Genomic DNA, 13,610 nt, shown 5'->3' on the forward strand with positions numbered 1-13,610 from the left:
TGTACCTCCTGTGTCAGGTGGAGGTCCTGTACACAGGTTAGAAACCTGCGTGAGTGGTGGGACTTTGCTGTCTGTGACTCCCAGCAGATGTCCGGGTAGTTTAGGTCCCCCATGACTACTGCCTCTTTAGCTTTTATGGTCTCCGAGAGTTGCCTCGGGAGCCCCGAATCTCTTTCTTCCCCTTGATGTGGGGGTCTGTAGCAGACCCCTACCACCAAATCCCTTTCTCCTTGCCCCCCGTGTAGCCTAACCCACAATCCTTCCACTTCCTCATCCTTCGATTCTGTCTTGATGAGGGTTGATATATATTGCTCACTGACACAGAGCGCAACCCCTCCCCATTTTTTCCCCACCCTGTCCTTTCTGTACAATCTATAGCCCTCAGTATGTACTGCCCAGTCGTGGGATGAATCCCACCAGGTTTCCGTTAGCCCCACTAAGTCATAGGTGTTTAGTGCAAGCAGGAGCGCTAGTTCATCCTGCTTGTTCCCCATGCTCCTAGCATTAGCGTACAGGCACTTGAGCCCCGCGACTGGTGCCTTTGCTGCCCCCCCGCTCCGAGTCCCAAGGGGCCCTTTGTTTCTTACTAATGCTAAGGTGCCAGGAAACTCCACGGGGTGAAGGACCCATCGGGGAGTCGCTGACTCACCCTGCTAACATTTATGCACGGGAGCAATCCTATAACAGGAAAACAAAACCTAACGAAGGGTATAGCCATATGTTACAACAGCATCCACATCAAATGAGGCCAATAAGCAGCTATAATGCAACTGTTCTTGCAGCCTGATTCTGCCGCAATACAAATGCAGCAAAATCCTTGCAATGTTCACTCTGCCTCATTCTGGGGCAGAACCAGAGCGATCCATCCCTCTTGTATGGCTTCAGGATCAGGCAGAGGCCACAGTTACAGCCTAACAGCTGAGACACGCACCTCAGTGCCAGCTCTCTCCTCCCTTTGAAAGCAGATTAAAAAGTATGTTCATAGCTCAATGCATGAGCAGGGATGTCGACAGCAATGTCCAGACTGCTCAGCCCATGTTCCCCCAAACAGTGCATCTCTAGCAAGACTGAGCGGTTGCATTTCTCCTTCTGATCCTTCTGAGCCAGGCTCAGAGCTAAAAATAGATTCAAGCCCATCACTTCCCCCCACCTCCTGCTTTTCTCCCCATTTGCTTTGGATTTCCATCTCATCACGAGATATCCCATTTCAAATCACAAGGGCGAAGCTGTGATGGATGCTGCTGCAGTCTCTCCGTCTGCAGTCAGCTTCTGGATACACCCTGCCCACAGCATGGCGGGGGAAAAAAAAATAGTCTCCTGAAAGCTCACAGCCCAGAAAGCACAGATCACAGGGCTTTCGAGGGGGGAGGCATGTTGATCTGGCTTCCAGACTCCGGACGTGGAGCCCTCCCTGGGGCGGGGACAAAACAGAAGACTGCTTGGAGGCAGACGGTTTCCAATGTCACGGAGTGGTCTTTGAAGAGAAGCAGCCTAGCCCCTATGGCCACGGGGGGTGGGCAATCCCCCACACAACACAAGCTGGGGAACACACCTGGTTATTCCCACCCCGAGCTTGAGAACTCCTTGTTCTTTAAAAAGGACTAAGAAAAGCACCTTGTTGCTCAGCACATCTGGTCCCATTGGAGCCTACGGACACGTGCACCCATCACCAGGTGGGAAACAGCTCCTCCATGGACAACAGCCTTACCTGACCTTGCAGTAGGCCTGCTGCCTTTCCAGCCAGACGTAGCGCGACCCTTCGAAGAGGTAGTAGCGCAGGATGTTCTTCTGAGCACAGAGAGAGGTGCAAAGTCAGAGCGGGCCTGGGTCAGCCCGAAGCTCGGCAGCCCTTTGCAGAGGAGGAGGAGAAGGACGGTGCACGGGTCCCAAGGACGGGACTCGCGTGGGAGCAGAGGGCGAGAAGTTACCTCCTCCTTCTTGTGGAGCTGGATGGTGTCCCTGCCGTCGTCCTCATCCGTCACGCCCACCGCGACGCTGGCTCTCCCATCGTCGGGTCTGGTCCCAGGATGCTGCTCCAGGCTATTCGGGAAGGAAAACACAACACCGGTACGTCAGCAGCCCTGGCCGTGAATAAAAGCACTACCTCCAGATGCTGCTTTACCTAATGCCCTCTGGTATCCCATGGATCTGGGGACCTGGAGAGCTTCAAAAGCTGATGCTACCTGTAACCCCATTCGGGCGCATCTCACGCCAACGGCACATGCCTCATATAGTTCATCGGAGAACTTCTTCACCCCAGTGAAAACCTATATAACCAGTATAACCTATAAGAGCATGTGCTCTTTCCCAGCTATGCACAGAGCCATCACGGGGCCGGGGAGACCTCGCTGCTATGAAATCCTCTGAAGAGGTAGATTGTTAGGGAAAAAAATTAAGGTTGCTTCTTCTCTAAAAAGTTTCAATATATAATAAAGGGCAACCTCTTACCCCACCTCTTGACACTCAATATAATGGAAAGATCAAGGGGGAAAAAATATTTCTTTTCTTAGTTTACCTGGAGCTTTACCAGGTCCCCTTGCTGCTTGTAAGGATTTTTCATAGAGAAACAAAAGCATTTTGCACAGCAGCAAATGTGATTGCTTGACAAAAGCTGGTGGATAGACTCAGGGGCTGCTCTAATATCTCCAGCTACTTCTGGACAGGTCCTGGTACAAAGGGGTCCATAACCTGGGTTCCTACCTATTCCCACCATCCAAATCAGTGATAAATAACCTCTCGTTTTTTAAACTGGAAGGCTTTCGCTGTGCCTCTTCAATATCCTAACATCCATGCTTTTACCCTCAGAGGAGGCAAACAGTTTTCCAGTTGCAAACGGGGCATGCTGGATTTAAGAATAGGATGGAAATCGCTGGCAGATCGTAACTGAATTACTTCTGCAGCTAGTCAGAGCACGAGTCTCCCTCCCTTGCTGAAAAACAACTGTAAAATAGAGTTGGATTGAAATGATGAAGTGCAGAACCCAAGGGAGACCTAGTGACATTTAAATGTGGACGCTCTGGTAGGGAGGTAAGATAAAATGAATTGCTATTGCAAGATAATTGATCATTTTGTAAAGGAATTGTAGCCAAGTGATCTCTTGGCCGGGAGGTAGAAACAGGTGGGGAAATCCAAGCACCTTTTTACAGCAAAGCTCCTTGTTCTCTGCAGGACAAATAGCTCCAACCCCAAAGCCCAGAGCAAAACTCAGGGCCTGGAAGGTGGAACCGAAGCCCCAGGGTTGGGAGTGATTGAGTGCTGCGCTTCTCTGTGCCTCCCAGTTTTCTTCCATCGCCAAAGAAATGGCAAAGCCCTTGGCCAGAGCAGATCCAGGATGGTGAAAAGGGGAGTGCAGAGGTGGCAGAGGGCAAACTTTGTGTGTTTAGCCCACCGTGCAAGCATCTATCAGCCTGCTGCACAAGCATCGGCATGGCTGAGACTGGAGCTCCCCATGGTGACCCGGCAGTGAAGGTGGATGCACGCACTCCACTGCACCCGCGTTGGGACCTTCGGCATCCCTGGCTCTCTTGGCAAAGCCCGGGGGGCTCATGTGAAAGGCAAGAAATGCAGCCAGCAAGGAGCAAGTCCTATGGCACAGACTGACTTAGTTGGTGCCGTTCGATACGCAGGCAAGCTGCTGCTCTGACCCGATAGCTGCACATGCTTCTGCAGCGATGCACGTGTAGCAAAACCCTTGCGATGTTACCCTGCTTCATCCAAGGGCAGAGACGAAGCGACCCTGCTCTCCTGTACTGCTCCAAGAGCACCGTGATGTGACCTTGCAGCAGCAGGCACCAGCGCCTGGGCCAGAGCTCCCCCCAGCCTTCGAAGTGGATAAAAGGTACCTTTGTCCGTAGCGCAGGAGCCCAGCTTCCCGGCCGTCCCCGATCTCCTCCGTCTGCACCCGCGTGGTGAAGCACTGTCCAAACCCGTCCTGGAAGGGAGGATTGCCACTGCTCACTGGTGGTATAGGTCTCTGCCCTGCCACAGCCTCACTAGGTAACCCTGGGCAAGTCACTTAGCTTCTCTGTAGGATGCTTACTATGGTAAATGATTGTGCACCATAGTCATGCACCATAAAGCCAGAGGGGACCCCTGGGATCAGTGATAACCGGAGATGTCGAAGGGCCTAACTTCCTGACCTATTCTGGGCCCAGATGGGATTCAGGGTCTCACGTCTCCGCAGGACCTGCCAATGAAAATCTTACTCAAAACACCATCATTTGGGACTTTAAAGGCTTTTCTCTGGCCACAACGGAGCTCTGAGGCCCCCTGGAAGGCCAGCAAATAGGGCCCAGCTTTATTTGCTGCTTTTCACCATTTGCTCAATGCTTTGTACTGTATGTACTGCATCGATCGAGGGGGGAGCTGCTCTCCCAGGGGGCTTCAATGCCTCGCTCCAGGTGTGCCAATGAATCGGTAGCAAAACTCAGTGGTCCCGATCCCCAAGCTCCTGCTTTTGCTATTGCAGAAAGACGGTGGGGATGGGGAGGGAGATACCAGGCTCTCGGCAGCAGGATAGAAAGGTAAGAGGAGAACGATGAAGCCCTGCATGTTGCTCCAAAAACATCGGCTTAGCATTTTAGGACTACGTGATTTAACTTCCACTCCTCTGCTTGTGCTGGGGGAATCAGGCAGATGGAGGGGCTGGTGGGTGCTCTGTTGTAGTAACCCCGAAGGGAGCAACCCCTTCCACTCCGGGCCAGCTTGTGGTACTCGCCCCGGTGGAGATAAGGACCCTGCCGTGCTAGGCGCTGCACGAGGCGGCTTTTGCCCCAAAGAGTGTCATCAAAATAAGCCAGGCAGGGGTGGGGGAAAGGGGAGCATCCTCGCCCCCGCTGTAAGAAACCCAAGCCCATGTCTTCACCATGAGATGAACCTCTTACCACCCACATCTCCTTACCTGGATTATGACCCAATCGGCTTGGCTAAGAGGGCAAGGCCTGCACTTTGCTCGGACTTCGAGGCTCGGCTTCCAGTGGAAGACGATCAGGAGGAGCCCAGCCGTCAGCACGGAGAAGAGGTGGCACAGGACGACCTTCCATGTTCTGCTCTGGTACCCGCTGACTTCCTGGAAAGCAGGCGGGGAGGACAGCGCAGCCCCGTGAGCAGCACCGACCTGCCCACCCACGAGCGGAGCCTCGGAGCCCTCCGAGCTGAGCACCTGAGGCTGCACGGGCCAGGTTCAGCCCCTGCCGATGTCTACGGGGGTATTGGAGCAAACCCCGTGTCCGCTTGGTGTTCAAGTCTCACCGGTAAGGACGACTTAGACCCCAGCTGTTGTGCACGTCTCCCCGTGCACCGTTCATCATGGCATCCGGCAACCTCCAAGGTTGAATTACCAACCCCTCTGGACCTGACCCTGGCTCGCCAGTCAGCTCCACGCCTCGCCCTGCTCAGAGCCCATCAGACACCATTAGCCTCTGAACACCTTCAGAAGACATCTGGATGGTTTTTTTGCTGGGGTCCTATGATCCCTGCTGACTTCCTGCCCCTGGGGCAGGGGCTGGACTCGATGATCTTCCCAGGTCCCTTCCAGCCCTGACTTCTGTGAAACCGGCAGATGTCCCCTCTCCCTGGTGAGAACGGTGCAACGGTGCTCATCTCCCAGCCCTGCATTTCCTCGATTTCCACCATCTCCTGCCCCGTCCCCCCAAGGGACCCTCGCACGTACCATGCAGGATTTATCCGGGACTTGCAGTAGCGCCCCATAGCCCGGTTGCTGGTTTCTCATCAGCCTGCTGCTATCTGCAAAAGCAAAGATCGCCACGTTACTTCCTGGCCTGGTTGTCCCCTGTGTTTTAACCTCCCGAGGCAGGTCCCAACAGCTGCATCTGGGATCCTGCCAACCACGTGGAAGACTCAGACCAGCCACCGCAGGGTGCGACTGCAAGGCCGGTTGTGCAAGGACTCGTGCAGCCCCCGTTAGCACAGTTTGGCCACAGACCGAAGGACAAAGATGCTCACACCTTGATAACGGGCCACACCAACCCCTGCGGGAGAGCCCGATACCAGATGTCAGCCTGATGCTGTGCTGTGAGCTACACGGAGTTGATCTCCCCAGCCCTACGAAGCCGGATGCCCCTTGGGAAAAACCCAACCTCCGCATGGACAAGGTAGCACCGTCTCTGGCAGAAGTCCTGACTAATGACCTATTTGCACCCCCACACAGCTCTGCCCAGGAGCGCTGACCATTGCACGATGCCCCAGGAAGGAGGCAAGCTTATACCTACGGGGGCAACCAAGCGTGCAAGAGGCTTGCCAAATCTGTCTGCGAACAAGGGCATCGGAGAAAAACTTTGCATCCAGGTGTGCTTTTGCATCCAACTTTGCCTTTGCATCCAGGTGTGTGACCCAGCGAGGCTCCCAACCCAAGGCGATGAAGCCGTGACTTCCTCAGCACCTGCTGCTGCTTTGCAGAGCAGAACCAAGCCCCGACCCTCAGGTCCCGAGGATGTAACAGCAAGGGCAGGGAGACTCCCGTGCAATGCATGCCACGTCAGCAGAGATGCGGCGTTGGCTCTAACAGGCCTTTATACCCTCCATGGTTTTGCTGAGTCCCCGAGGAATTCAACAGTTCAACCAGGGTCCTTTCACCCACCGGCATCCTCCTACTGTCCCTGCCCTACCCGCTTCTGCCTTTCGCCGAAATAACCTGGAAATCCAGCAAACAATCTTCACTGCTCTTAAAACAACAGGTTACAATATGCCCCTGGCGCGGTCAGACTGGTACAACTGCATTTTTTCCCCCCAGCTTGCTCACGGACTGTTTCCAAGGTGTTTAAAACCCAAAGAGTCCCCTGCAGTGTGTCCCCGAGATCACAAGAGGCAATTCAAAGATCCTGCTAGGACGGTGCTATATGGACACCGGTGCACAGAGGGATGGATGGTCAATGCTGGGGTTCACCCCGATTACAGGCAGAATCAGAGAAAACCTCCCCCAAGCACAGACCAGCAAAGCTGCTGCATGCACGGTGTGGTTTAGGCTGGCTCCGAGCGGAGAAAAGCTGCCCCAATGCAGCTCAGACGGGTCTCCCATGACTTTAGTAGGGCTTGCCTTGGTGCAGGAGGCGGCTGGTCCCAGGGACTGTCACCTTGGGGGGACAAAGCGCGAAGGGTAAGTGGAGATCCAGGCAAGGAGGTGACAAAACCCAGGGAGAAGGCAGCAGAGGATGAGACGAGGCCTGTCTGATGTGGGAGATGATTTTGAGAGGAGGCATTGCTGACGGCAGCCGCGGATCGATCCCAGACATCAGGCCGATTGGGTGTCGCATGGCGGTCTGCCCAGACTCGAGTGCGGTGACCTGATCCATGCATGCGGCACGGAGCCGGGGAGGCTCCCGCAGCCCGCAGTTCGGTTAGGCTGGGTCTCTTTGCTCCTCGCCCGCAGCTCTCCGGCAGGGATGGATCTACGGGGCTTTTGGAGCAGACGGTCCCAAGTCCCGTCTGCACCCTGCAAGACCCACCCTGAATTGAGCCCTTTGGCCGACGTTTTTTCCCCACCCGTCAAGCTGTTCCCAATGAACTCTCATCCCAAAGCAGCTGCCTCTCTGTGGGGTGTGTGGCTGCGGCTTGTGCAGGGCGTTGGGATCCTTCAGGATGCAAGATCCCATGACGTCTCTGGTGCTTTCTGCAGATATATAATACAAGCAGCAAAAAGGGATTGCGTGTGGCTTGATTGGTTTCCTAACAGCAATGGGGCCTTGCTGGCCGAGGGTGCACAGACACGTATACAGCACGCTTCAAACTCTTCCTATTCCACCCAGGGGAGCGCGCGCACACCAGCAGACTCTCCCTAGGCCCGAAGAAGGATGTTTGTGCCTGAAAGCTTGCAAAGAACAATTTTTCCAACTGTTTAGCTGGTCTAATAAAAGATATCGCATCGACCCAAAGAACCTTGCCTGCCTTCTTGGAAGCACGTTGAATTGGCAGTGCTTCAGTCGCGTGCGGAGGTACGCCGGCCTCCGAGCCCAAGCCGCACCATGCAGCACTTTGCAGCTACCCGTCTCCTTCAGAGTCACTTTTTGCACCGTTTGGGCTGACGCGTGGCACTGTGGAGCGGTGTCACCTGTCTGCTTGCTTCTTAGAGCGCGTTCAAGTGCTATAAGTCTCAAGGCTGCCTATGCTCCCAGGGACCTGGGTGCACCCCGACGGCAGCAGCAAGAGACTTGTGCTACTTTACGCCAGGGCCGACTGTGGCCCCCGAATCCCTGGTTCAAGTCCGGCATTAGGTCACAGCAGCAGAAGGGCATTGGGAGGCCCTGCCTGAAATGAGCCAGCAGCATCCGTCCAGTCCCTACAGGACAAAGGGTCGTGAAACCCAAACCCACTGCTGCTGCCGTCCTCGTCCTCAGAGGACAGGGGACGAACGAGCCAGAAACACGGATGTCCCCTGCTGCCCATGGACACATGCAGAAGCAGCCTGGGGAAGACTTTACCCCCCTGATCTGCACGGCAAGGGGGTTAATCCACATTCACTAGAGGACGTGACATCCAAGGAGAGACCGAAAGAGCCAGTTTGCTTAGTCTAGAGAGAAGACGGAGAGGAGATGACTTTCACATGCAGAACAAGCCCCTGTAACCAGCTGACCTGCTGGGAAGGGAGACTCCCACCTCTGCTTGGCATTTAGTAGGACACCGGGTATCATTACTGCAATTAGCCACCGGCCCAGCTGGTCTTTCCCTGCTCAGATCCTTCCCCACACAGAGCCCAGCCCTGCAAAATTAGTCTCGACTAAAGGCCTACCTGCACAGGGAGGACAGAGAGGCCTCGAATAGCCAGCGCGACGCCCAGCCGCTTCTCAGTGAGGTGAGCTGGAGCGGGCAGGAAACCCCGACAGACAGGATGGCAACGCCTGGGCAATTTTGCTGCAGGGAAAGCTCCAGCAAGGCAGGAGGAAGCGGGCAAACATCAACCAGGTGCTTACATGGGGGCAAAGTCTTATTTACTTTACTGGCACAAGCGCCTCGAGGCAAGATGAGACTGGGATCAAGCCGGAGCGGGAAGTGGCCACAATCGAAAGAGAAGCAAACCAAGGGCCGCGTCCTGATATGCTGCAGCTATAGGCAGATGTAACTTGCCATTGCTTTAAAAGGGAGAGGTGGTTTGTGCACCCACCTCTGGGGCCCGACTGCTACCTCCGCATGCTCCTCGAGCAAAAGACGGGAGATAAATCACAGCAACTTGTACCCTGAATGGGTCGCACCGACAACGCCCGTGCTAGATCCCTACCGCTGGCGGCACTGTCTACCTCTGTGCTTCAACGCCAGAGTATCTCTAATGTCCGTCCACACCATGACTAGCACAATTGCAGGGTGCGCTACCTGCAGAGGAAAGTGAAAGCCAGCATAAGTTCAGGGCTTAACACAGCAAAGGCAAGGTAACCACCGGGGTTATAAAACATCACAGCAAACAGGTTTGACCCTTGCAGCCTCCGTTGCGGTCAGTGGGGTCACGACGGTGAAGTCCGCTGCCAGCTCTGTGCGCCGACACTGCCCGGGACGCCCGGCGGGAGCGGGGAAGGCGTCAAATACTCTCTCTTAAATGGTGAACTCATTTGTACGTCCCACGTGGGCAGACATAGGGGTGTCCCTCCTGCTCTCTTCTGCAACCCCAATGCAGCCAGGCCTCGCACACCCCACTGCAAAAGAGCCTGGAAGTCCCCTCCGGCCCGGGACTCCCCCGCCCAGGGCAGCTGATAAATAAATGACACCACCTTCAGCCACTATTATTATAGTTTTCCAAGGCTCGGACTTAAGGATCTGTAATTCTGGCCCGCTAAAGGGAAGGAAGACCAGTCCCAGCGCCACGAGAGCACTGGGAAGGAGCAAAGGGGAGGTCCTGCCTCGCTCCACCAGCTGGCTGCTTTCCCAGCGTCCTGCGGTGCCTTCTGCATTCCCAGCGTTCGCCTACAAGTGTTTCCACCTGGGTGTTTTCCAGCTTCGCAGGGAACAAGTCTGAGCAACCGTTTGCATTAAACAGAGACTATCCAAGCCCAGAAAGTCTGCAGGATACCTGGCTGGTGGTGGGATTAACTCCACATTCCAGGCTGGTTAGTAATCTGCTTCATCCCGTGGGACGTATTGGTTCGGTTATTGAAAAGAAAAGGATTTTTGGCAGGTCCGACATGCCCCAAAGGCCGGGGAGACAGACTTTAAGACCGACGGCAAAAATGCAGCCATTCGTTTAAGCCAGGCGGGAAGAAAAGACAGATGTAAAGAGAGCTCGTTTTAAACAGACATCCCCCGGCGTGTTCGAACCCCAATGCGGCAGCTCAGCGTCGGGCAGGGCGAAAGAGCCAGGGAAACGGATGAGAAACGGCCCCCAGAAGAACATAAAACTGCTTTCCTTGCCTGCGGGATCTCTCTGAACTGGGCCAGGCAGTATAAATAGCAAAAAGCAGGGCAGAGCGTTAACATCTTCCGCTTTAACGACGTTGTTTTAGCAACAAAAGAAATCCTGGTACGACGTCCGGATTCTTATTTCCCGTCCGTGATCTCGCCTTTTGACACAGCTGAGACAGCCGGTTGACCAAAGCCGCGGGCAGGTAACGCTGACATTGCTAGGACCGTGCTTCCCGAACCGGGGAGGACGCGGAGACGCTCCAGAGTCCACGAGAGCAAGGAATGGGAACGCAGAAGGGAAGCGTGGATGGAGGAAAAAAGGAAGAAACAGGGAAACGGGAGCACTGGAGGGGTCATGGTGCAACTGCAGGGTCGACCAGGTGCTTTTTTATCCCGCCTAACAGGGGTTTGCGGCAGTAGAAACGGGGGTGTACGGCCCCCCGCGAAGATACGTGGTTCTTATCTTGTGACCAGCCGCCCTAGCACAACGGCACCTGCCCTGCCTCCACCCGGGCTGCAGGTTGGGGAAATCGTCTGCCGGGGGGCTGGCAGCTCTCACCTGGCTCCGAACAGGGCGAGGCGATCCTCCTCCTGTCCCAGCTCAACCCGGAGACTTTGCAACCTGCCCGAGAGGAGACGCGCCCACGTAACACGCCGTGCCAGGGGGAGGATCTGGCTGGTGCTGGGTGCCGGCGCAACCAGTTCGACATGGAGCAGAGCAGCCACACCTACTACATGAACACGGGAAACATCCTGCTTCCACATCAGCAATCTCTTTGCGCCAGCAAGTCATCTGCGGCGGCGGATAAGAATCTCTTTCAGTCTCAGCAAACGGACGCAGGGATATCAGAAGATGCCAGGATATCAGATATCCATCCCCAGCCCAGCCATAGCACCAGAGGAGCAGAGCAAGGGGCAGGCATTGATCTGCAAGGTGCCATGCTTTTTTAACTTTGCATGGCAAAGGTCTGTGCTTTGCTCCTAACAGTGCTCAAACCCGATCTGGCCGAAAAGCCTCTTTTGCAAGAAAAATACTTGTAATAGCAGGGAAAAAAATTAATCCCAGCCCATGCATGCTGTAGGGAGAGCTCACACTTCAGCCATCAACACCCAGTCTCAATCAGGAGTGAGGACCGCGGCTTTCCTACCCCATGCCAGGACCATCAACGTGGCCAGGACTTGTCGGGGACCTTATACAGTCCCGCTTCTTTCAGGCCACAAGGCTCAGATTAAAATCAAGCCCTTCCGCCCCCGAGAGCCGACACGTGCTGGGACTTTATGTCGAGGTGTCTTCTTCGCCCAGGCAAATCGCCGTAGAGGACGAAGGGGCCTGTCCGCTTCGGTAGCAGGGCACCCTCTGCTGGGCACTGCTCGGGGAGGAAACAGACGGGAAAACAGCCGTTTCCTATGGAAAAGGCCAGAGAGATGCCCACGGATGGCATCTGAACAAAGCGTCCCACCACGCACGCCAGGCTCGAGCATGCAACCTCGGCCAGGCTGCAGTCCCTGCCTCGCTGTTTTGCAACATGCACAGGACTTTATGCCGCATCCCAAGCACTGCTCATGCCTTGGGCAGGCACCGTTCCACAAGACCTGGGTGCCTAATTCCCCTAACCCTCTCTGCAAAGGGAGTGGGGGGCCTTTCTGGACCACCTCACCCCCCTGCAAGCCTTTCTGGACTCAGCTGAGAACCCGACGCTGCCAGCCCTTGCCCAGATCAGCGGGCGCATGGGAAACTTGCCCTCTTGGGAGGGATTTAACTGGCCAGGTGCTGGCCCCCGGGAAAGGAGAACGTGCTCTCAAGTAGCTTATCCCCAAAGCAGGGTGTTGCATTCACACCCTGGCAGGGGTCAGCATGCTCCTCTCAGACCAGTGGCCTGACCATGTGCGGGTGCGAGGTAGGTCCAGGCAGGGCAAGCACGCTTGAGACTTGATCGCAGCAAGGGCTCACGGCAGGGCGTGGGAGCAGAGGCACAGACAGCAGGGCCCAGGGAAAATCAGGCTTGGAAAAGCTCCCGGCAGGTCACCTCACCAGCTGCCCCATAGGATGGGTCGGGAAGGACCGGCGAGTTGTCCATCAAGCAGATCCGAACCCCGGGAAAAAAAACTTCCTGACCTGGAGAGCGGCTGAGAACAAGGCTGGAGCTTTAAGGGCAGCAGCTGATGCTACGAGGGAGGCTCACAGCCACCCCCTTGCTGGAGCGCGCTTCCTGCCATGCTGAGCGCACGTGACCCCCTTGCTCTAACACACTTCCCTCTTGCAGCGGTCAGGGCTGCGATCGTGCTGCAACCCCGTGGGGTCGGGTGGGTTGCAATCCCGGCAGCTCCTTGCAGACTGCGCCAGCATAGTGTTAGCAAACCACGTTAGCAGCCAGATGTTAGCCCAGCGACCCCGTCTGTGACCCCCCGGGCTTCCTCCGTCGCCTGCACGTGCAGGGGATTGAGGCTAACACAGGGGAAGTCTTACCTGAGGGCCGATGCTCCGGCAATGAGATGCACCCTACCGAGCATCCCTGGGGGCGGGGAGCTGGGCAGCTGGAAGCAGCAGCTTCCCTTATTGCTTGCAGGAAAGACAAACTTCCTGCCCGAGGCCCGATAAGACATAACTCCAGTTGGCTCTTGCCTAAAAGCAGCATCCATGCGTGGGAACCGGGTCAGGGAAGTCCCCAGGGAGTGGGGCTCAGGGAGCAGCCTGAAGGTCAAGGGCCTGAGGGTTTTTCCACAGCACCACAACATGCATCTGCCCCGGATTGTGCAACCCGGGCTGTTCTCACAAGCAAAGAACTGCGACCCCTGCACGGTGGCACGTGCCCTCTCCAGGACGACTGATGTTTGCCAAAGGGCTCCCTTCCCCCTTGGCAACAGACACGGGGCGGATGGCACACGCGTGTCCGATGAGAGCAGAACATGCTGCGGGTTTCTTTCCTTGCAGATCTGCTCTCCAGCACTTCAGCTCTGCTACCCCCGCGTGACCCGACGTACTTGCTCCGGCGTCGCAGACGGCATTGCTAAGGGCGCAGGCCGCTCGGTTTCTGGAATTAAAACCTCTTCCCAGGCCCCCAGGCTTTGCTCCTAATTAGGACCGTTCAGGCAGGAGGTCACACAGAAAATTCTTCATTCTTACAGAAAACAAGAGCGATGATGATGACTCCCAGGCAATTCCCTTCCCCCTCGGTGGCCTGGCTGCTCCCATCCATCAATGCCTGCTGGGCTTATCGTGCTTCCCCATGATGCAAAATGACCCACCCTAGATACGGCGCAGGACGGAT

The 13,610-nt window shown here is 55.8% G+C and overlaps 1 protein-coding gene across 7 annotated transcripts in view; it reads right to left on the reverse strand.

Annotated features, from left to right (window-relative positions):
- Positions 1-13,610, reverse strand: part of ATP13A2 (ATPase cation transporting 13A2) — a 37,375-nt gene that overhangs the window by 21,101 nt on the left and 2,664 nt on the right. Inside the window, exons 1-6 of one of the 7 annotated variants that reach the window (XM_025203687.1) lie at positions 12,809-13,115; positions 5,672-5,745; positions 4,901-5,068; positions 3,843-3,931; positions 1,929-2,040; positions 1,709-1,788 (exon numbers count right to left, since the gene is read on the reverse strand). In XM_025203687.1, coding sequence (XP_025059472.1) covers positions 1,709-1,788; positions 1,929-2,040; positions 3,843-3,931; positions 4,901-5,068; positions 5,672-5,745; positions 12,809-12,977 — 692 coding nt within the window. In that variant the 5' untranslated portion in view covers positions 12,978-13,115. Of the gene's footprint in view, positions 1-1,708; positions 1,789-1,928; positions 2,041-3,842; positions 3,932-4,900; positions 5,069-5,671; positions 5,746-8,743; positions 8,936-10,900; positions 11,052-12,373; positions 12,416-12,808; positions 13,127-13,465; positions 13,569-13,610 lie in introns of those variants that run through there. The other 6 variants (XM_025203689.1, XM_025203690.1, XM_014519753.2 and 3 more) reach the window with 6 other exon arrangements.

The sequence above is a fragment of the Alligator sinensis genome, unplaced genomic scaffold, assembly GCF_000455745.1.
Source record: "Alligator sinensis unplaced genomic scaffold, ASM45574v1 scaffold512_1, whole genome shotgun sequence".
NCBI lineage: Eukaryota > Metazoa > Chordata > Crocodylia > Alligatoridae > Alligator > Alligator sinensis.